Consider the following 24,285-nt stretch of genomic DNA (forward strand, 5'->3'; position numbering starts at 1 on the left):
ACCACCTGACAAAAATGTTGTCGGATGCAAATGGGTCTACAAAATCAAGTACAAGACAGATGGAACCATTGAACGATATAAAGCAAGGCTTGTAGCAAAAGGATTCACTCAAGAAGCAGGGCAAGACTATGATGAGACTTTTAGTCCGGTTGTAAGAATGGGAACGATTCGAATTATCATTTCCCTGGCTGTTGAACATGGATGGAAGTTGAGTTAGCTTGATGTAAAAAATGCATTCTTACATGGGGATTTGAAAGAGGAGGTATACATGGAACAACCCCCTGGATATCAAGAACAAAATTGTAAAACCCATGTATGCAGGTTAAAAAGAGCCATCTACGGCCTGAAGCAAGCATCTCGCTCTTGGTTTGATAGCTTCTTATCTGAGATTCAGAAACATGGATTTTCACGTTCCATGCTGGACCACTCATTATTTATCTTTAAAAGTCAGTCTGTGACCACTCTATTATTAATTTATGTCGATGATATTATCATCACAGGAAACTCTGCGGACCACATTCAAGAAATAAAAGACTTATTAGGTCAAAGGTTCAAAATGAAAGACCTTGGAGTTCTACGCTATTTCCTTGGTGTAGAAGTTGACAACCAGGCTCATGGATTGACACTCACTCAACACAAGTACACCGTAGATGTTCTCAGCAAGACAGGCATGAAAGACTGCAAACCTCTAGGAACTCCGAGTGTACTTCATCAAAAACTTAGCGCTCATGATGGAGATCTGTGTGATGACCCCACCAGGTATCGCAGCATAATAGGAATGTTACAATACCTCACATTCACTAGACCTGATATTGTTTATTCAGTCAATCAAGTGTCTCAATTTATGCATGCGCCACATACTGGACATATGGAAGCGGTCAAGAGGATCCTTAGATATCTGAAAGGGACTATTGGGGATGGATTGATATATTTACCACAGTCCCATGGCCAAAACGAGCACGAAATTACTGTATATTGTGATGCAGACTGGGCAGGAGATCCCGACGAAAGAAGATCTACATCAGGATATTGTGCCTTCATTGGAAGAAATTTAGTCTCTTGGAGCAGTAGAAAACAAAAAACTATCGCTAGATCAAGCACTGGGGCTGAATATAGATCCATGGTTGTTGCCACTGCCGAAGTCACATGGATCAGGCATCTTCTAACTGAAGTAGGAGAAAAGATCTCCCACACTACCTTGCTCTGTGACAATCAAAGTGCTATCAATATGTCATTCAATCCAGTACATCACAGTCGTGCCAAACACATTGAGATCGACCAACACTTTGTGAGACAAAAGGTTGAAGAAAAGGAGATTGAACCTGAGTTTGTCAGTACTGAAAGACAGGTTGCAGACATATTTACAAAAGGGTTAACCAAGGATCGCTTTTGGATGCTTAAAAGCAAGTTGTTCATAGTCCAAAACCATGATCAACTTGAGGGGGGGTGAAAAAGGTGCAGGATCCGACCCGATCCATGTCACCGTCCATGTATGTAAAGATGTATTTAGTTATCGGGTCTGGATATATATACCAGACCCGACCCATAGTGTAATATAAGCTTAAATACATGTTTAGGTCACGATTTCTTTAACTGAAATCGTGACAGCCGAAGTCGATCTCTCCCTTTTCTCTCCCTCTCTCTTTCTCTTCTTTTTCTCAATACAGGAACACAAGGAAAATTTACACATACACTTTGTATTCATGCATATGCATGTTCTTCATTTAAGTATGCATGAATATATAGATCTACAATCAGGTATCCATGTATTTACGCACTCACATCTCAAATATGCATATATAGGCAAACTTACATTCAGGTATGCATAGATTCATGATCAGGCAAGCATGCTTACACAGATTTACATTGAGTTTTTCATGAGAAAAATAAATTTGCCATGGATATACAACTTAGCATATTGATATAACATCAACGAAAAATCTGTTTTAGCATAAGAACAAGCCTATACAAAAATTATGCATCTCGAAAGAAATGTATGAATAAAAGTGCTATCGCACCTCTACCATTTTTGTCGCCCTTACGAGGGAGAATTTCCACGCAATGACTTTTGAGGAAGAAAGAAAATCTTGATTTCCAGCTGTCCGAAGCAAAACAATAGGAATCAGCCATTGTCTTTTTGGGTTCCCGGTGAGAAAGAACTTAGACTATATTAAAAGGAGGAGCACACCAACTCTATGAGGAATTCTTGGCCTTGTTAAAACAATATGCTTCAAATACCCGATTAATGCTGAATTGGGCCAAAGACTAAACCAAACGATGCCCTACAATTGCGGGCTTGTTGGGTGGTCTCTTCTTTGAGGAGTATGGGTCAATTTTACTTGTTTCAAATTTTTAGAACGACAAACAAAATGACACTAAAGCTTTAATTGACCCTACCCAACGCCCTGATTTAAATAACTCAGAAATCTTTCTTCTTCTCTTTCTTCGACGAGATCAAACGCTTTCTAGCCTCTGGCAAGCCTACCCTCTTGTATGATCGGGCGAAACCTCCTCTATAGATAGGTGAATTATCCTCCTTTCCTTCGTTAACTGAACACCTACCAAGGATGTTGGGTAGGGAAGGTTAGCTTGGAGTGACCTACCAAGCTGGCAAAGTGTTGACTATTCAACTTACCGTGGGAGGTAGGGATGGAATTCACAAACAAATTAGAGAACTTAATCTCTCCCCTCGGGTTGGGTATCAAGCCTATTGCATCCTTCTAGTGCCCATACCCCTCTTTTTTATCGATAGAATAACCATAAGAACTACTGCTTTTGTCGAGGCACGCCTCATGAGTGGCTGAGTTGCTCATGGGGCATGCATGCGGGTTACGGGTTGCTGAAGGGCACTCGTATGTCTCGTCTCCATGGCTGGAAATGGTCGGCCATGGACAATGCAGAGGCCTTGGGGGATGCCTGCACTGCGTGTGCGTGTGTGTAGCAGGGTTGGTATGCAGAAACGGAGTCGCTATACGATGTTCGCCCAAGGGCTAAGGGGCAACAACTATATATAGTGTATTCTTATATGCTATGCTATCTAGCCTCGTGATACTTGGTTGTGGCTCATAGGAGCAGACCACAAGGTTGATCGGTGTAATGCGCTATGGTGGGCTAAATGATATGCCGCGCGAGATAAGAATCGGATCCTGAGGAAGTTGGTGTCTAGCAAAGATGTGGATATGCGCAAGTGGCATTGGTACTCGTCCTACAATGCCTTGTACTGGAGAAGGCTGGCTTCAGCATGCGAGTGTGTTGGAGCGCCGCACGGACGTGAGGCGAAGTTTGTTAGTCGTGCCTCAAATTGTGGAAAACAAAAAGTCTGTGACAGTTGGTATCAGAGCTCGGTTGGTCGTGCACATCGCTCTGACTTTGTAAGGATGGCGAAGGGCGGTGAGACCCGCTTGTACAGTCGGTGGAACCCAATCAATAAGTCTAAGGACAAGGCCACAAAGGATCGACTGGATGCTCTGGAGGCACAGATTGCACCGTTGGCAGTGGTGCTTTTGAGTGTCCCTAACTTTGAGGGGAGGGTTCAAACCCTCGAAGCGAAAGGTAGGCAGTTTGCAGATGTGGTGGAAGGCCTCTCGGAAGACGTTAAAACTCCAGTAGAGGTCCTTCGAGCCGAGGATATAAGCACCCATCTTAATGTCATGATGAGGGCTTGTGGCAAAGGGGAATGGTAATGTGGGTCAAGGGGATACTTCCAAACGTGTGAAGATCCCTAAACCTAAGAAGTACAAGGGTGCCCGTGACGCCAAAGAGCTGGAGAATTTCTTGTTTGATGTTGAACAAGACTTTCGGGTAGTACACCCCGAGTCGGAGGAGGAAAAGGTCTCGCTAGCCACATTTTTACTTTTTTATAATGCTAAGTTGTGGTGGAGAACCCACCAAGAAGACATTGACAATGGACGGGTTAAAAAATATCTGGATCGAAGGGACGGGAGGAGGAATTCAATACTCTGATCTTTCTGGGGATTCATCATTGGCTGGGGGTTTCGAAAAAAAGCATGGAGATCTGCAACTAAGAGGGAGCAGTAGATCGTCGATTGAAGATCCAGGTCAGTCAACTTCTATTGGAACTTCTATTGATTATTTTTTTCGAAAAGAGGCACTTCTAGCAGCAAACTTGGCAGAAGGGCCCCCCTAGGAGGCGCAGGAGATGCTGGGGCCGCTAGTCGGGTCAACCAATGAATGATAGGCCGAAGGGAGGGGCTCATTCGACTAATCAGTGATCCCTGGGCCTACCTAACACAGATGCCCCTGAAATAGGGGATTGGTTGATCGGAAAGTTCAGGCAGGAATTGGACATTCCGTACAAATCTTTCTGATCCGCTAGCAGGTGGTCCTCTCCAATCAAATTTCTTCATTGACATGTAGGGTTAATTCTAAGGTTCCTTATTCCGGTTGCGGAAGTGAAGAGAGCCCACGATGCGATGTTTGATTTCGGTACACACGATTGCGCATTCTTCGCTGAGGTCGGGTCTTCAGTTTCTTCACAAGGACAACAGGGTAGCTGTTTAGTACCTGGATGTGGTTGATCCAGTGAGTGCAGATTTCTGCAGCGGTTTGATCCTGGTTGGGCAGATAGTGGTGCCACTTGGTTAGTTGCAGGACAGCCCGAGTTTCGCTCCAGTGGGAGCTACTAATAGTATAGTAAATGTCCACTGATTTTCACAGATGTTTAGGAGAGTTCTGATTCGCTCTCAGTTTAGCAATCATAGGATGATCGGTTGCCAGTTACTGATGAGGTCAGAGTTTATCGTAGCATAAGCGTTCGGAGACAGAGATCAGAGAGGTCATTTCAGAGAGGTTAGCGCGGCATATAGGAGGCAACCATACTTTCCTCAATCCATTTCAGATGGTGTCGGAGAGACTTGCTGGTCGGGATGTTCGACGATCGTGCTTTATGCGTGTAGGTGAGCAGAGGGATCCGAGAGAGAGACAGAAGCGCTTCGATATGTCCATTTCCCCTAGCCCACCCACCACCCTCCCTTCTGACTCTCAATGAGAATCTTAGTTTAGGTTTCTGGAGGTTCTAGGGAAAGCATGATATGGTTGTTTGGTTTGAATGTCTCGGTAGTATGAAGAGAAAAAGAAGGCCTTAATTGTCTATCCAAAGGTCCGCTTGTGTGTGTATTTTGGAGAATCAAGTGGGTGGGAATGATCCGAGCCCCCTAAGGTAAGGTAACAAAGGGGGTGACTAGGGTTGACCATAAAGAGCTTCATATCAGTAGTGTGTTACCTGACAGCTGTATCTATCGGGTAGTCAGTCTCTTGGTCATTCGCCGGTACCTAATTCCCCTAGGTCGATCCTCGTCTAGCAACGGGAACCGGCTGGTATGGATCAACTGCTTGCCCTGTCTTGATGGGCGTATTTCATTCTACATCCAGTCCCCGATCCTAAAGCAGTTTGTCTGTGCCATCATCCCATCTGGATCTCCATCTATTCGCGTACTGCCATATCAAGCATCTGTTTGGGCTTGATATAAAGCGGGAGGCACTTCCTATCCCGCCCATCAAAGTAGTTGGGGAAGCACTTGATGTAGCAAAAAGTCGATCCGATCCTAGTTGGTTGTTCTAAACTCACCGATGTCAAGCATGGTTTAAGGGTGGGGTTGACTAAAGATTTCGTTCTAGATATGGAAATCAGAACATAAAATCCACCCTTTATTCCCCTTCCTTCAGTGAGGGAAAGCCACCTAGCCCTATTAGAAGAGGTTTTAATATATGTGAGCCCCACCTCTCCCACTGGTTTATCAGGCTCTTCTTCCTTGGATGTTAATTCGGAATGGAGAGTCTGGAACCACCGGTCTTTATCGAATAAACCTTTTTTCTTCGAAACCTGAGGTGGGTGTCCCGCTTGAAGCAAGAGGATTAGACAGATTCTTCATGGAGTCGGCGAGATCGAAGTAGTAGGTTTCCAACCCAGCTGTTTACAGCTTTAGGGCAATGTTCCGTCTCTTTTGAGCCATTATACTCATCGGTTCGCTTAGATATCATATCTCTGAATGACTTATACCCCTAGAGATAAATTACTTCTATCGTGGACCAGGATCATTGCTTCTTCCACCTTTAGCAGTATCCATCTCACTTCTCTGTGAAGACAATTCCCAATCCAGGAGGAGTCTATGCCATAGAAGCAGTAGAAGACCAATAAGATAAAAGCCTCTTCCCTCCATAGAGCTACCTTCAAAGAAGTCTCATCCTTTTGGAAGCAGATGGCCTGTTTTGACTACATGGGTGTCACAGCAGCTGCGCAGTATAACGAATACAACTTCCTACGGGATGAACTCTCAAAGAGGTACGGGCACGTCATTGCCAAGTTCTACGATGAAAAGGCCTATGGAAGAAGGGGACTACTTTGAGGAAATGAGCCGCAAACTTTCCCCAGATGAGCCTCTTCTTGAACCAAGAGTTCCGCTTGCACCTAGAGGCCTGCCATCCGCCTTCCCCTTAAAAGATCCAATTGGTCCCCGGTTCTTCGTCGTCTGTGTTCATGGGTTCATTTAACCACTTCCCAGCCAGACAAAATAGAACTTCTTCATGCCCTCGCAATTGATGCATATTTCTTTCTTTCTATTGTTACTCGATGCATTACGTGATCAGTAGAACGAGTCAATGCTATTGATAGAGGGGAAGGTAGTACCAACACTTTAATAAAAAAAACGCACTCCAGAAAAAGAGGTGGTCTTGGTATTGGATCCGCTCTTCTTTTCGCATTAACATGAAAAAGTCTATGTGAGTTTATTCTTTCTATTAAAAAAGAGAACCCCCCACTCGAACCTTTCTTAATACCACCAAGCCCTCTCGAATCAGTTCTACGATAGAAGCTTTCAACGCACACCCGAGGACAAATCTTTCACTCACTGATAAGTGAAAACATTTGACTATATCGTCCTGAAGACAGATGCGACGGGAAGAAGTGGCATTTAGAAGTGTTGCTGACTTAACATTTAGGTTTTGGCATAACAAAGCTTGCACTGTCTTTTCGCACTTAGGCGCACAACGTGCCGTTGCAAACACTGAGCTAGAACGGTAAGGGGCGCACACACAAACAATGTCGTTGCGTTGCGTGGGGAAAACACAATTGTCTGGCCCTACCGGATTAGGTATGCGAATGCCTTTCCTTCGAAGGGAGGCCCTGGTTCTGAAAGAAATAGCTATGCTATTGACCGACTCTTTTGTAGTTACTTTGAATCCATAGGCTTGGGGGATGGTCGCCTTTTGGTTGAAGGGCGCCCTACTTCCGTACCAAAGGCTTTCGGGGCTGACATCCATAGTCTTTCAGTAGCGTCTTCTGAATAAGGGAAGGGGCGCCTTTCTTCCGTAGCGCCCTTAGAATAACAGCCCTTGGCAGTTCCAGTAGTTTTAGCTGTAGGTAGGGCTTTCGTTCTTCTCGCTCCCTACAAGGGGTTTCGATCTATATGACCTCCGGGTGGTACTAAGTACACCTCTTTCGTAGAGGGTAACCTAACCTTAATGAGTCTGTTCCAGGGCCCCTTTTCTATCAATGAATGGAAAGATCTCCGTGTGCGGTGCGAGAAATAAGGAATCCTAGAAAAGATCGATTGAGACTCTCTCCCTAGCAGCGAATGCAGCCTTTGTAGCCCTTGCTCCACTGCGAGTGCAGCCTACGCGGAGCGAGCTTTTGCGCTTTCGTAAGTGCTCACATAGAAAACTCCGGCGAAGAGGACGCGCACTCCTGCTACGACGCCTACAACTGGAGCTACGCAAGTTGTAACTGCTCATATATATTTTCGTTATTGTAATAGGGATTACCCATTAGGGGTATTTATGTAAATTACCTCAATGTAATAGGCTGTGTCCATTAGGGACACAACAGTCTTTTTTATTTTTCTGTTATTTATTTATTTAATACATGTCCTTTAGCCATAGCTAAAGGGCTGTTGGGCTAGTCCCAACAGCTATAAATATAGTTGTTGGGCTAGTCCCAACAGCTATATTTATAGCTGTTCCCATGTGCATTGTATTGTGCCTATTTAAAGGCACCTTTTTCCCTTGTAAAGTTAATGCTTTCACTAAGCATTTTGCATAATAAAGATTATTATTTTTTATATTTTTGGCCCTTGAGTGGCCACTTGTGAGTGTTCTTAATGATTGACCCATAAGAGATCATTGTTGTTATATATTGTTCTTGCCCATAAGAGGCACCTCTTGTATACTTTTTTGTATTTCATTACAGAATCCACCAGCCACATTTTATGGCTTTGCCCTTTCTAAGTTCTTGTCCCTCTGGCTTGGCCTGACCTCTTGATAGAATTTCCTTGCACTAGAGGGCTGCTGCTGGGCCCTACTAGATTCTGTAAAAGAAGTGGCTTAATTTGGAAATGGTGGCTCCAATCAGTCTGGTGGTTAATCTGGCTAGAAAAGAATGATCACATCTTTACAGGGGCTTCTACTATTCCTTACCTCCTACACGTGGACAGACATTTCTCTTTGGTGTTGAAACTTTGTGACAAGTCATCAATGCTCTTGATTTCTCTGCATAAAATTTTTATTTTTCCTAAAAAGAAAAATCAATGTCATGCTTGGAATAGTGCTCCTTTGAAATGTATGCACTATTTGATGCTCGTGTTTTTGTTTTCTTGGCATTGCCGTCATGATAATTTTAAATAGAATCTTGAGAACTTCCTTCCTTGTGTTAGTTGATGTATATTCCATAATAAAAGATCTGAATAGACTTCACAAATTTCAACTTTCTTACAGGGCCTTCCTGTCATTGCGCTTGGTGTTGGGCTTAGTACATTTGACAAAGCATCTGTAAGGATCCACATATCCTGGGAATTTCCCTTATTTATGTTAGCACACATATCAAATTCTGGATCATGCTGTTACTAGTTAAGTGGGATATTCATTGACATTTGGCAAATATTTCTTGTTGCCAGTCTGTCCTCTAAAACTTGGAAGTTTATGTAAAGGTAGAATAGGACATTATAGAGCAGAGCACTGGTGAAGATGATAATTCTATGACATGTTTGTAATATCAATGCCATTCATATGTATAGATGCAAAGATTATGCTGTTTAATTGTTACTCTAGGACATTTAAATCTAATGATGTATGCCTGAATAAACTGCACTTTAACTCCATTTTTTCTTTTTGCTCCAAGTGTCTCTAATGATGACATTGTTCCAATGGGTTTCAACTTTCTTAATTCTCTAAGGAAAACCATTCTTGAGGGGACAAAATGTTTAATGGACTATAGGATCCCTTCTAACTCATAAAAAGGCAAAAGTGTAATGGTGTTATCCTGGAAAATGAAAATAAATATTATTTTTGGACTTTGCATTACATTTCTTGGATATGCTTACCCCTTTAATATTTGTTAGTTTTCATTGTGAGTTGTGTGAATCTGTAGGGTCCTTATACTGGACTTCTTGTGGCTGTATATGCATAGTCTTCTTTCTTATTAATGTTATGGATGTTGGAAGACAAAACTTGAGATAAATCTGGATTTTGAACTTGGTTCTGAATGAGAAAATAAAAGATAACATGATAACCTAAAAACTTTTGCACCAAATTCTGGATGCATCCATCCTTGTTTGGCATAAGAGTGGTCTATGAAGAATCACAAATTTACATATGTATGCATTGTTGTGAAAAGCACATTAAAGTTGGAGCATAGCTCATACATGAATTTGCATGTGCATAAAGTTTCTGCAGCATGTTATACTTCTTTGCCCCATACTCATGACCATGTCTGATAATATTACTAACAAAATGTCAGTGATTGATAGCAAAGAGAAACCTGCATGTCGTAATAAATTTCTGAAATGAATTGCATACAATAATGAAAACCAAAACAACCATGAAGCATCCAGTACCTTTGATCTTGGGATGAGTAAATGCAAGGCCTTGATTCATGAACCTGCAGCTGTGTTAAGGTGCTACAAGATATAGTTATGAACCATAAGAGGCGCATGATGATATTGGAAACAAAACTTTGCATCTCAAGCACAATCATGAGGGGTTCACTATTCTTCCCTTATGTGAGAGTAAATCAATAACTACAGATTTTCATGCATCTATAATTTCTTCTTCTAAGTTTCCTGAGTTTGCATGGATGCAAACTCAAGCATTTATACACGTTTGGACTTTGGAGACTGCTTTCTAGGTGATCGCTCTTTTCTTTTGTTTTTTTTCTAATTTTTCTGTCATGCTTAAAGGTGAGGTCACTTATAATCAGGTGCTTTAATCCATGCAACTTATCTGCAACAGTTTCCTTGTTTTTAAATCTATTTCCGAGTTTTGTAATTACTTCCTTTAAGTAAGAGGGACAGCCCAGATGGGACATAGTTTCAGGATACACTAATGTAGCTTAATTTATTTAACTTACAGAATTTCTCACTTTTTTTTTAATAATGTGAGGAACCCACCAGGATCAGGCCCTAATTGGCCCTGCCGTGTAGTGGTAAACCCAGGGAGAGCGGACTTGCCCCATAGTGCTTCTCCATACCTGTTGCAGGTTTGATCCCAGGGGAAACCTAGCTCGTGATGTCTGGGGCCTGTAGACCACTAGATGCTCATCCTAACCAACTGGGCCATCCCCAGGGGGCTGTAGAGTTTCTCACATTAATCTAAGGAAACTTGCATATGTTAAACTTAGGGGTGCTCATGAGCCAAGCTGGTACTGAGCTTGGCTCATTCACCCAACAACATGTTCAAGCTCGCTTTCGGCTCAGGCCTAGCTTGGGCCAGGCTTTCGAGCTGAGCTGAGTTCAGTGCAAAAATTGAAGAAATTGAAAAGGTGGTGAGGGGGGAGAGGGGATTTGAACCCACAACCTTCTGAATGGCAGCACAACGCCCTAACTATAAGGTTACCTCATTACTTTTTGAACTCTTAAGCAACCAGAAATACTTTTATCCTAAAAGTATCCTAATAATCACATATTAAACAAGTTTAATCGAGCATAACGAGCTCATTAAGCTGATCAAGCTTAGCTTGTTTGTCTGACTGAGCATGAGCATCAATTTTCGGGCTCAGCTCATTTATTGTTTCGAACGAGCCCGAGCCAGGCTTAAACGAGCCGAGCTCAGACTAACTCGGTTTGTTGTGCTGGCCTAGCTAAACTAGTTTATATCTTTTCTTTTAAGATACGGGCCAGCCCAGGTGACTCACTTCTATTTTACTATTTTTTTGTGTGAACTATGCTGATGAGATGGTTCATGGTGATACCTGTGTTAAAATGTAGCAGGCATTTGTTGATCACTTTGCAAGACCATTGAAATGATGTCTTACAGTGCATGTTTAATAGCTGCTATTTGAAATCCACCATTAGACCATGGAGGTTCATCATCTTCTTGTAATGAAGTATGTGGAATTATTGGAACAAAGTGCAAAAGCACATACAACTCCAATAGTGGACAATACAAGGGCACGGAGGCACAATAAGCACAAAAGTGCATGAACACAAGTCCATTATGGGACAATACAAAGAGCCAACAAAGGGAAACAACTAAAAAATATATTCTTTATTGAATATATGCTTAGAAAAGCATAAGAATAATAAGGGGTGAAGACTTCTATTTATACACAACAAAACCAAGGAAAGAGGGAGACCCTTGGGAGCTCCCAACGGTCACATTTGTGACCATTGGGAGTCCCAATGACTCTATGGTCTAAAAAGACCATAGAGCCCCATTGGTCTCCCTTAATTACATGTGATAAAAAGAAAAAAAGAAAAAATACTGTTTTAATAAACAATATTTATTATATACATGTGAAAAGACAGAAATGCCCCTATAGGGAATTTAACTATTACAAGACAAAAATAAATATATATGTATATATACATACGTATATATATACACACATACATATATTTTAAAACTTCTCAATTTGTCTCATTTCACAAAAATATTATCACCTTGTTGTAGAGATTTATAACAAGTAGCAAATATTCTACAGACCCAATGGGCTGGCTCTATGGGTCATGTTCCTAAGCATTGAAATGGCTAGAACCCATGCCTTTTGAGTTTTGAATATGCTCCATACCTTGCATGATAATGTTTGATGCTTGATACAGATGTAGTGCTATTCCCTCAAAGTTTACTAATAGGAGCGTTTCAGATGGATTGGGTCTTTCTTTTTGAATTTAAGTTCCCTAAGCTTTTCTATATATGTCCATAGTGAAACTTATATATACTGCATGTTTCATTTAGGAATTGAAGTATGCCTGTATATACTAATTGAAATTCTCAACAAGAATGTTAAAATATGTTTTATGTATATTGTTGTATTTATATATATATTATATAGTTATAATCTAGGCTTATTTTATGTAATTTTTTCTTTTGTTCTTTTTGTAATAGGGTCTGCCCATTAGGGGCAGTTTTGTCATTTTTATTTTCATTCTTTATTTGTAATAGGTTCTGAGTCTTCTGACAATTGCAACCTTAATGTTGTTTAAACAAATCAGAGTTTTATTCAGTGTATTGTTATATATTTTAGGTAGTTATGATATTTTAGAAATATCAACCCAGTACATACAAAATAGAGTGGCTAATGAGGCATTGGGCATGAAGTTGAAATTCAGTACTGTCTTTCATCCTCAAACTAACGGACAATCTCTTAACATACGATTCAGACTTTGGAAGACATGTTGCGGGCTTGCATGATGGACTGGAAGGGAGAATGAGATTTTCATACCAGTCTTGCAGAATTCACGTATAATAACAGCTACCACGCTAGCATCGGGATGGCCCCTTACAAGGCTTTGTATGGGAGGCCTTGTCGATCGCCTGTCTACTGAGACGAGGTTGGCGAGCGAAAGTTGGATTCACCGATAGTGCTACAGCACTATACTCAGCAAGTTCAGTTGATACGAGAACGACTCCGAATTGCTCAAAGTCAACAAAATAGTTACGTTGATCAGCGTCGTCGAGAGCTCACTTTCTCGACCGGGGATAGGGTTTTTGTCAAAGTATCCCCGGCAAAGAGTGTTTTTCCATTCGGGAAAAAGGAAAAGTTAAGTCCCAAATTTGTTGAACCTTTCGAGATCTTGGATCAGATCGGTGATGTAAAACCCACAAAAAAATCGGACCCGGATCGGATCCGACTTGGATCCAAACTCGGGTAGGGTTTCTCGGGTTTCTCATACGAGAAACCCCTCCCTCTTGTTTTCTCTCTCACACACCCCCGCTGCTCTTCCTCTCGCCTCTGTCCCCTTTCAAGCCGTCGGAGCCGCACGCCGGCGACCTCACCGCGGCCACTCCGATGTTGTCTCCCCTTCTCTCTATTGTCCACACTCCCCTTCTGTGCTCTCGCCGAAGGATCCCTCCCCAACGCTCTCCCTCTTTGTCACCCCTCTCGCTCGTGTTCCGGCCACCCGACGTCGAGACTGTCGCCGTCAATGACCCCCGTCTCCTCTCAAATAAAGTAATCTCTCTCTCTCTCTCTCTCTCTCTCTCTCTCTCTCTCTCTCTCTCTCTCTCTCTCTCTCTCTCTCTCAGACACCGAGGGAAGGGCGCAGGCCCCTCCCCGCCCTCTCTTTGCCGATAGGCTAGGCTTGCCGACCCTTCTTACTTAGATAGGCAGGGGCGATGCCCCTGCTGCCTCTACCTTCCAGGCAGGGGGCTTTGCCCCTGCCCTTTGTATTTTTCCTCGACGCCCTCTCTTTGCCGGCAGGCTAGGCCTGCCAACCCTTCTTACTCAGACAGGCAAGGGCGATGCCCCTGCGCTTGGCTACCAGGCCGAGCCCGACCCCACCTGGAGATCAGAGAGAGAGAGCAGGGAGGGGGGCACCCCTCCCTGGCTAAAAGAAGCAGGGAGAGAAGAGGGAGGGCGTACCTGTAGGTCGCCGAACGGGGGGTCGTTCCAGCGAGGGGGGCTGACCCGGGGTGGGGGGGGTGATTACCAGCGTCGAGTGGCCGAAAAAAGGGAAAGAGATGGGGGCGAAAGGGAGGCCGTCGGGGAGAGAGAGCAGTCAGGGGTTTCCGGTGAGGGCTTCAGCGAGGTGAGCACCGCAGGGGGGGGGGGTGGAAAGCCAACGAGTGAGATAGAGGGGGTTTGGGGAGAGAGGAGAGGAGAAGCGGCGAGAGGGTTTCTCTTTTGCATAAGAGAACCCTCCCCTGCGTGCTCTTAAATAGGCACGGGGGGTGGGTTATCCAGGTCTGGATTCGGATCCAACCCGGGTCTGATATATATATATATATATATATATATATATATATATATATATATATATTAAAAACATGGGTTTTACAAAGGAGCTACGAGGGCTACACAACTGCTTGACAACTTTACTTAGGGACATTATGGCTCCACTTTTTGATTAATTTATATTCCTTTATATCTTGTTCTCAGACTCTATGCTTTTAATTAATAAAGTTGGTTTGGTTTGGATGATGGTAGTATACGATCTCTTATAGTGGTGAATTGGTTATGACTGTTGTTAGAAAGTGAGTTGGAATACATTGGGTTCAATAATGAACCCATACATATGCATGTGAAGTGCAAATATACCCATTAAAGGGAAACAACACAAGCACATAATGTGCTAACCCATAAAACCCATAAAAGGGAAAAATATGACATAAAGTCATAAGTTGCATATCATTGAAGAAACAATGGACAAGGGGTAAAAACCCCATTACAATGGAGCATAAGCTCCCTCAAAGATACAAAATACAAAGGGGAAATCCCCTATTTATAAGCATGAAAAGGGACCACCTTGGGGGCTCCCAAAGGGGACGTTGGAGAGCCCCCAACGGTCACATTTGTGACCGTTGGGGCTCCCAACGTCACTTTTGGGAGGCCCCCAATGTGGTACGAAATCCAAAAATATAAAAAACAAAAAATAAAAACAAAACAAAAATTACAATGCATATTCCAATTGGAATATGCGTAAAATGCTAATTTACAAGAATACCCTTGAGGGTATTTTAGGAATATATATTTATATATATATAAATAGAGATATGTATATATATATATATGTATGCGTATCTTTATATATATATATAAATATATATATGTACATTTAAGGATCAACATATTTTAACACCCCCCCTCAATCTTTGCGGGGAAACGAAAAGATTGAACAAAGGGCAAGACTCCAAGAGGCTCCGGCAAGGATGCAATGGAACTTGAAAAGGCCTTCCTCCTATTGTCTTCAAATTTCCCGAACTATCCAGGGTACTTCTCTTTGTCCTATCTCCAAGATCCTGTGAAATAACAACAAAGAAACAAGTAAAACAAATCTTTGTACTTTTATTCAAATGGAATATTTCTAACTAGCACAGGTTAGAAGAGATGCAAATTATGCAAAAATGACACCAAAGTTTCAAAATCATATATCATGTTTAAAACAAAATGAGCGGAAGCAAATTATGCAGAAATAAATTACAAGAATGCATAATGCATTCATAAGGTCCAACGTTGGACAAATAGAACTTCATAATGGGGAATAACAAAATGGTCCACTAAGGGACACCACAATAAGCCTACGAAGAGGCATGATATACATAAACATTATTGAATGAGGGCCCAAAAAGGCCATAAAGAGCATATGCATATACTTATCATGAAATAAATTAATACTCAAAGAACTCATTAATGAACATGCTTCAAACATGTAATGAAGTGCCAAACAAGAGAAACAAAGTCTCCAAGCATACTTTAGGCAAAATAAACCCAAGAGTTCACAAGGTTTTAAAATAATTTATGAAAGACATACTTAATACACATTTTGCATAAAAGGGTGGCAAAAACCATAAGCACTTAATATATAGATTAAATGCTAAGAAATCAACTTGATATGCATATCAAAAATATGATTTGCTTGAAAAACACAAGTCATGAATGAAATTTTGCAAATTTCAACAATAGTTTATCCATTACAAACATCTTCCTCATTAGTCCTCCAAAACCCATAAATCAAGTGTATAAGCTACTAGATCAAGAATATAAAGTCATTAAAGGCCAAAGACACACACAAAGGTGTGTAAAAGAACCTCTTGTCTACATATAATAATACTTGAAATAAGTGCATCTACGACAAGAACAAGAGAATACATGCCAACATAGACTAAAAAGTATCTCTTGTCTACGTAAAAAATACACTTAAAACCAGAGTTACCGGAAGCGCCTAGCTGAAAGGGGAAGCGCGCTTCCCCGAAGCGCGCTTCGGAAGCGCGAAACGTCGCGCTTCCGAAGCGTGGGGGGAAGCGTCCCCCTTTAATGGGGGACGCGTTTCCCTTTAATGGGGGACGCGCTTCCCTTTAATGGGAAGCGCGCTTCCCATCACGCTTCCCCCACGCTTCCCCCTCGCTTCCCCCACGCTTCCCCCTCGCTTCCCCTGTTTTTTTCAATTTTTTTGTATTTTTTATTTTTTATTTTTATTTTTTTCGCTTCCCCCTCGCTTCCGAGACGCTTCCGAGACACTTCCCGAATCGCTCCTAAGTGGTCCCACGCTTCCCCGCTTCCTAAAATTTTGAAAGTGCCTCGCTTCCCGCTCCCGCTTCCCGTATCGCTTCCCGCTCCCGCTTCCTCAACTGGCAACCATGCTTAAAACCAAGTATGTTCAGCTACTAGAACAAGAGTAATAAGCCAACCATGGGCTAAAACATAATACATCTCTTGTCTACATATGATAGCACTTGAAATGAGTGAAATAAGTCAACCATGGGCATACATCTTAAGCGACTAGAACAAGGACACAAACGCCAACATAGGCTAAAAATCACGCACCATGGTGTGAATCAACGTGTCTTGTCTACATATAAGATCACTCAAGACAAGTGTGTTCAGCTACTAGACCAAGAGAGCAAAAAGCCAACAAAGGGCTAAAAACACACGAAGGTGTAATAAAATTCTTGTCTACATATGATGACACTTAGATAATGGGCATAAAAGGAAAAGACTTTTGAGGCAATAAACTTGTAATGAAAATAAACCTCGAATGAAACAATATTCCTTTTAAAAAAGAATACTCATAATAACATTTTGGAATAAATGCAAGTAAAACGTATCTTCAACAAGATACTACAACCGATAAAATAATATTCTTTAGAACAAATGTGTGAACATACACACCAAGAACACTTGTGAAAAAACACAAGAACACATGTGCACAACGAGCACAACATACGGAATCACAAATGTGCAAATGCACTCATAAGATTCATAAACAAATAAAAGGTTGGGCTATAATCCCAAAACATCTTGATTTTAAATGTACCTTAAAACATTTAAGGTTTCAAATACCATATGTCCATCACATTTACTTAGAAGCATCCATAATATCAATGGCATAAGAACAAACTAGTGACACACTCATATATCAAATCATTCTAGAGTCCCAAGGTGCCCATAACTCACCTCAACCACCATCTATAATATGGTAAGTGGACAATCTAAAAAGACATAACAACGAGTGTCACACTCATAATTAGAGATCATATACCAAATCATTCTAGAGTCCCAAGGTGCCCATAACTCACCTCAACCACCATCTATAATATGGCAATTTGGACAATCTAAAATGATATAACACGAGGTGCCCATAACTCACCTCAACAAACATCTCTAATAAAACAATAATAAGGCCAAAACAATGATGCATTAAATAACATGTGATGGACAAACATAAATGCCACAAAAGGGCAATAAACACATAAGGAATCATTTTTCAAATAAAAAATTTTTACAAAGAGGACCGATTAACAAATTGAATCAAAGGTCCAATATAATCCATCAAAACAATTTTGCATAAACACGAATTATGCTTAATCTTCAAAAGAAGTCTTGTACACCAAAAAAGGCTTACTATGCAACATAACATGAAATATTAAGCAACATCATGTGTATGAACCGATTTGGAACAAACAAGCCTTAACTATGAAAGACATAAGGTGCAATTAAACGGTGAAGTTGGTGAAGTTCAAAAATAACAAACTTAGGCCAATATAGGCATTCATAAAGATGGTGAATTTCGAAAAACTTATGAAATCTACTATTTCAACTTAAAAATGATAAACAATCATGAAATCTTCATAAAAGAGTATATACTCACAAGAAGATTATAAGGACCGAAAGGCTCCTTAAGGAGAGTTTGAACAAACAAACATATACAACTCCCAAAGAAGGAGAAAACTCCATTAAAGTGGAAGAAATCCCAACAAAATAGATTCATTAACAAAACCTTATGATAAATAAGATTGTACTATGGCTTAAATAAAAAGTAAACATTTATTGAGGAAAAATTTAACACTCTTAAGTTTTATCGAAAAACATGACTTAATAGATTATTACCTACTCCTAATGAAATAAGTACACAATAAACATTAGTGAAGACCATAACTTTTGTAATGAAATATGCGGAAAAGCAAAAGAGTGCATTAAGCACTTACAACATTCACTAATGAACAAACAAAAGGGCAAACACCAAAACCCACAAGAGACAATCACAACATAAAAATATAAATGTCTCTTATTGAAAAGAGAGAGAACTCTCTAAATGTTGAAAACATCCTTAAGAGTGTAAAGATGGAAAGAAAATCACCATATTCCATAAGACCATTTTAAAACTTAATTCAACCGGTATTAAAAAAAAACTTTCTTAATTAAATGTTGCTCATATAAAACGGACACATAATATGGAATTTTTCATATATGCCAAAAAATTTTCAAAAAACTATATTTCACAAGCATTTTAATCTTAACATACCTTTCTTTAAAGACTAAACATTCATATAAAGGTATTTTCATAAACAAGGTTAGGTTTAAAATGTAAATTCAAAGTTCCAACGGTCATAAATTTTTACCGACCCATTAAAGCAAGTTTTGAGCAATCATATATCTAATTTTTCGCCAAACAATTTATCATTTAAAGTTTTTCAAAGAAAAACATACGAAAATGATTCAATGGAGTAGCAAGAAACTCAAAAAAGACATAATGACAAAAATCACACATAAAGAAAAGAACATATTCCATTCTTCATACAATACTCAAAGAAATAGAATGCATACCGAATAACTATAAGAAAGTCAATAGAGAGAAATGAATACTTCACCATTTTTTTTTAACAAATTCTTGAATACCACGCTTCCCGATGCACCAAAGAGCAACTCGATCTCAACCTTGCTCTGATACCATGTTAGAAAGTGAGTTGGAATACATTGGGTTCAATAATGAACACATACATATGCACGTGAAGTGCAAATATACCCATTAAAGGGAAACAACACAAGCACATAATGTGCTAACCCATAAAACCCATAAAAGGGAAAAATATGACATAAAGTCATAAGTTGCATATCATTGAAGAAACAATGGACAAGGGGTAAAAACCCCATTACAATGGAGCATAAGCTCCCTCAAAGATACAAAATACAAAGGGGAAATCCCCTATTTATAAGCATGAAAAGGGACCACCTTGGGGGCTCCCAAAGGGGACGTTGGAGAGCCCCCAACGGTCACATTTGTGACCGTTGGGGCTCCCAACGTCTCTTTTGGGAGGCCCCCAATGTGGTACGAAATCCAAAAATATAAAAAACAAAAAATAAAAATAAAACAAAAATTACAATGCATATTCCAATTGGAATATGCGTAAAATGCTAATTTACAAGAATACCCTTGAGGGTATTTTAGGAATATATATATTTATATATATATATATATATATATATATATATAAATAGAGATATGTATACATATATATATATATGTATACGTATCTTTATATATATATATATATAAATATATATATGTACATTTAAGGATCAACATATTTTAACAACTGTAAAGGCCCTGGTCTCTGAGAATGTTTCTGCAATTGTTTTTAAAAAAAAAAATCTTCTTTTTAGCGGGTATGAGTTGGGGTTGTTACATGAATTGCAAAGCCTTTGAATTTTCTCCATCTTAAAAACTATATATAGTGGCCTATTAGGCATGATTAAACCTACTCAAATGGTAAAACTGTCATTAGATAAGCCAACCAAAAAGAAGAATGAGGTTACAAAATTAGGTGGATGGATATAACATTAGGTGACCACTTAGTGGTAATCCATGTGGTCAGTGGAGTCCTGTGTCTAACATTAGGTTACCCTTCCCCTTCCTCAACGTTCCTCTCCAATGCAGGGTCTTCCATTGCCCCTGCACCGTGACCTTGTGAACGACGCAGCTGGAACCAGTCGAGGTCGACTGGGTGGGTGTGTGAGACAGAAGAGAGAAGAGGGTAATGGGAGAGAGAGGGGTGTTACGAAGTGGCTCTCCTTCGAGGTGGAGAAGTCCTCCCAAGGGATTGCAAAGCAGCTGCCACTTCTGGCGAGAGAGAGAGAGAGGTACCTTGTAAGGAGGAGCAGACACTCCGACGGTAGCCGGCGGTGGTCCGGCGATAGTGCAGATCGCAGAGAGAGAGAGAGGGAAAAAGAAAAAGGGTCTGTCAGACCCTTTTAAAATACTAGGTTATAACGGCGACATTTGTGTCACCATCAAGGCTATAAAGGCGATCGACATCTCGTCGTTATAGAGAAAGACTATAACAGTGACCTTTTTTATGTCGCTGTTATGTATCAATAGTGGCGATATTATATGCCTGTTAAATATTGTCTTAAAAGTCTGTTAACGGCAATAATTAACAGCCATTTAATGTCGCCGTTATAGATTAGGATATAACAGCGTGATTTGTATCTCGCCGTTATGTATCAATAGCGGCGATATTATATGCCCGTTAAATATTGTCGTACAAGTTTTTTAACGGCACTAATTAACGGCCATATAATGTCGTCGTTATAAACAACCTATAACGGCGATATCTACCATTGACGATGTAGGTATGTTTATAACGACGACATATTTAAAGGCTATATAATGTAGCCGTTATAAACATACCTATAACAACGATATATAAAGGCACCGTTATAGACATATCTTTAACGGTGACATTCATGCGGGGCCAAGGCATTGACGGGGATATCTAAAGTTGCTGTTAATGCTCGTTAACAGCGGCGACTTTTTTGTCAACGTTAAAGAGTCGCCGCTATTGACCCTCATCCTTGTAGTGCATAACCCAGCCTGACGTACTGGTCCATGTGCCTCACAGTGGATCATGGGCTCATGCCAGCACCTTTGGCAGGCCTAGTTTGACCTGGACACATGCTGTCAGCTTTTTTAATACGTGTCTCTTCAGAATCTTTTGTAAGCAGGCTCGCTTCCTTTTATATGCATAGCCTCTAATTCCCATTTTCAGATCCTGCTGATCACTCCCTTCTCTTGGTATTCTTTTGTTACTTGTTCATTATTTATTTACATAACACATCCTAGGAACTTTTGTTAGAATAAAAATTCATGTGTGCATTTTTTTTCAATTCTAGGTTCACTATTATGTGCAGTCCCACATCCAAATGAACGAATATCGGGATCGTGTGGTTCTGGTAAGTTTATTTCTAATGAATGTATAACGGTTTGCATTCATTTGTGATTGTGAAAGCATTTCTTTTGGTTGCAGCCTTCTGCCACAAAGAAGCATGGAAAACATATTGGTACCTGCCTGAAGATTTTCGATATGACAGGACTAAAATTTTCAGCACTAAACCAACTAAAGGTCTTCACTCTGGTTAAACTTGTTCAGAACTTTATTATTTTAATTGCCTGGGTCTGATTCTTTCCATGTTTTTCCTTCTACTGTTTGTTCTTTGACTCTAATTCCTCCTTTTCCATTCAAATGATTCCTGATATGTGTAACACAACTTGCATTATATTGTCTTACCTTGTATAGGGAGGATTTCACTTTTTTTTCTGCATGGAGGTATTATAGCCCTTTCTTCAGTTGCTGGTACTGCACATATGCACATTGTGCATAAATGTATCTATATGTATTTGTATGTGTGTGCATGTGCAAAGGTTTGGGGTTGATCTTTTATTTCTGTATCTTATCATTATTTTGCTAATATTGCTATGATTATATCTTATAATATGGTACCTTTGAAGAGAGCTATTGGTTTGGAAAAGATTTATATGCATAAATGTTAGCCTCTTCATTAACATCAAAAGTTAAAACTATCCTTTATATTAATTTCCCGTGGGTTTATGTTACATCCATTGTGTGGAACCAGTTTATGATGGATCTAGGTCAAGGCATGAGATTAATATATCTGATATACAGACAAATGTGTGCATGCACGCATGCACACACACACACACAATGTGAAGGTTCACATGTACATGATTTTCAGGAACCAAAGTCATCCATCTTATGACCCATCTCGAGATACCCAAAATAAAATGCCATAAATACACTCATGAAACACATGCACTATATTCTGTTTTAGGTGTCACTATATTCTTGTTTAATTTCGTTTTTAGGTGGAAAAACAATTAATGCTCATTCGGAGAGACCTGCCACTTACCCTCCATCAAAACCTGTAGTGTTCATGTGGTGGGCCAAAGTTGATATGCCAAGTGGCTGAGTGTATTTCCTTTTCAACCTCCAAGTTCACTAATGCCCTTACACGTCCCTATAGTTAGCAAGTTCCAACATTTGTTTCCTTTGTAGTTCATGTCTCCTTCCTGAAAGCTGTAATCTCAATACAACGACTTTAAAGCTTCTTCAAGATTTGGGTGTATCTATTACTGTATGAATATCTGCATCAATTTCATTTACATACATGATACTCTTAACATGTTAAACTCATAGGGTATGTGGTCAATTATTCTGATAACAAGTCATGTAATGTTTTTCCATCTAAATGCAGCTCCTAACAATTATATCTACTATCGATGACATGAACTACCCAGAGAAGACGGGTACATACTACATTGTTAATGCCCCATATATATTTTCAGCATGTTGGAAGGTGTGCTTTTCTTTTTCTTGTAGTCGTTTCACTATTGTTCCTTCTGTTAAATTCTTTTATAATCTTTTTTTTGTTATTTGCATTAATATGATCTTGGGAGGATAAAACATGTGACATGCCAATTACTATAAATTTGCTATTTTTTCCTTGCACTTTTCATTGTTACTAGGTAGTGAAGCCACTTTTGCAGGAGAGGACAAGGAAGAAAGTACAGGTGTTACAAGGTTGTGGTAGAGATGAACTGTTGAAGGTAAGGTTGCGTTCTCTATGATTTTATCAAAAATGCAAGCATCAACTGTCGTACAATACTTGTTATATAATGTCTCATTTTCTTCTCAGGTACATTTTTATGTATTAAATTGTAACAAGAAGAAAAAAAGAACTTTGGGTTTTGGTTTCTCCAAAAATTCTCTGTTGGATCTGGTTGGTCATTAACCTGCAAGCGAATAGACAACCCACCCATGCATATATTTCTGTGTGCTTATGCAACAAGCTTGGGTTTCATGCTTAGTTACCCTTTTGGCAAAACATCCATAGAAATATTCTCTGCAGAAAAATCCCATGCTAGATTTTCCATGTGTAATCTGTATGCATTTAAATGGTTTCTGCTTTTCTAGTTTTCATCTTGTATGAATATGTGTGCCTCTTTTTATTTTTCTATCTAATATCACTATAACATGATAATATTTAAATTTTAAGCTAATACTTAGTGTCAGTTGATGTCTAGAATGTGTCGTTTAATGTTTCTCTGGACTTTTAAGAGAGATTTCCTTTCATTATTCTCTAGAGGACTGAAAGTGCAGGTGCTTTGACATCATTTTTTATACGCAACACAAGTCTGTAATTCCAGGGTGATTGGTCAAGCCTCCTCTTGAAATGACAGCCTGCTCTGGAAGTGCTTGTTGGGAAGAATTAGAATAGGAACAGTTATGGGAGATGGATTCCCGATGTCACTTTTTGTTGTTTGGCTTGAGAACTCAAGGAATCGAGTAAGTAGACATCAAAGCCTGCCCTGCCAATTCCTTTGTTTGTTTTATTTTGGATTCCTTCACAAAGAGGAGATAATTTCCAGTTCCTTCTTGGGCCAAAATTCTGATTCCCTTCAAAACCACCAAAAAGGTTTGCTTTGGATCTTTTCCTATATACCTGTTCCTTTTTCATTTCTCTCACTAATCTCCAAATAAGATAAAGAAATAAAAAATTGGTGACCTGAATCCTTGGATGAATCACTAGATGCCCTCAAACAAGAGGATTATTCCTGATTCCATCCCAAATAATTTCTGTCCAATTTCTCCCAATTTGTTTCAAACAATTCCCTCTAAGTGCCTCTTTCCAGGCATAGCCTCTGGAGAAAAGAGAAGGAAAAGAACAAAAAGATTTGAGCAGTGCAAAGAGTCATTAGTCAATAGTGAAAAGCAAAAAAGGCATAGTGCTTTAATTTTCTCTGATTAAAAGAGAGAGAGAAA

General features: G+C 40.0%; 1 protein-coding gene across 4 annotated transcripts in view; it reads left to right on the forward strand.

Moving 5' to 3' along the window:
- Positions 1–24,285, forward strand: part of LOC149837548 (SEC14 cytosolic factor-like) — a 40,123-nt gene that overhangs the window by 12,739 nt on the left and 3,099 nt on the right. For 2 of the 4 annotated variants that reach the window (XM_090006111.1, XM_090006113.1), the window contains 5 exons: positions 8,728–8,781; positions 21,338–21,397; positions 21,472–21,567; positions 22,718–22,819; positions 22,989–23,069. In XM_090006111.1, coding sequence (XP_089862237.1) covers positions 8,728–8,781; positions 21,338–21,397; positions 21,472–21,567; positions 22,718–22,819; positions 22,989–23,069 — 393 coding nt within the window. Of the gene's footprint in view, positions 1–8,727; positions 8,782–21,337; positions 21,398–21,471; positions 21,568–22,717; positions 22,820–22,988; positions 23,303–24,285 lie in introns of those variants that run through there. The other 2 variants (XM_090006114.1, XM_090006112.1) reach the window with 2 other exon arrangements.

Source organism: Nuphar pumila, chromosome 5 (genome assembly GCF_984573655.1).
Source record: "Nuphar pumila chromosome 5, dmNupPumi1.hap1.1, whole genome shotgun sequence".
Lineage (NCBI taxonomy): Eukaryota > Viridiplantae > Streptophyta > Magnoliopsida > Nymphaeales > Nymphaeaceae > Nuphar > Nuphar pumila.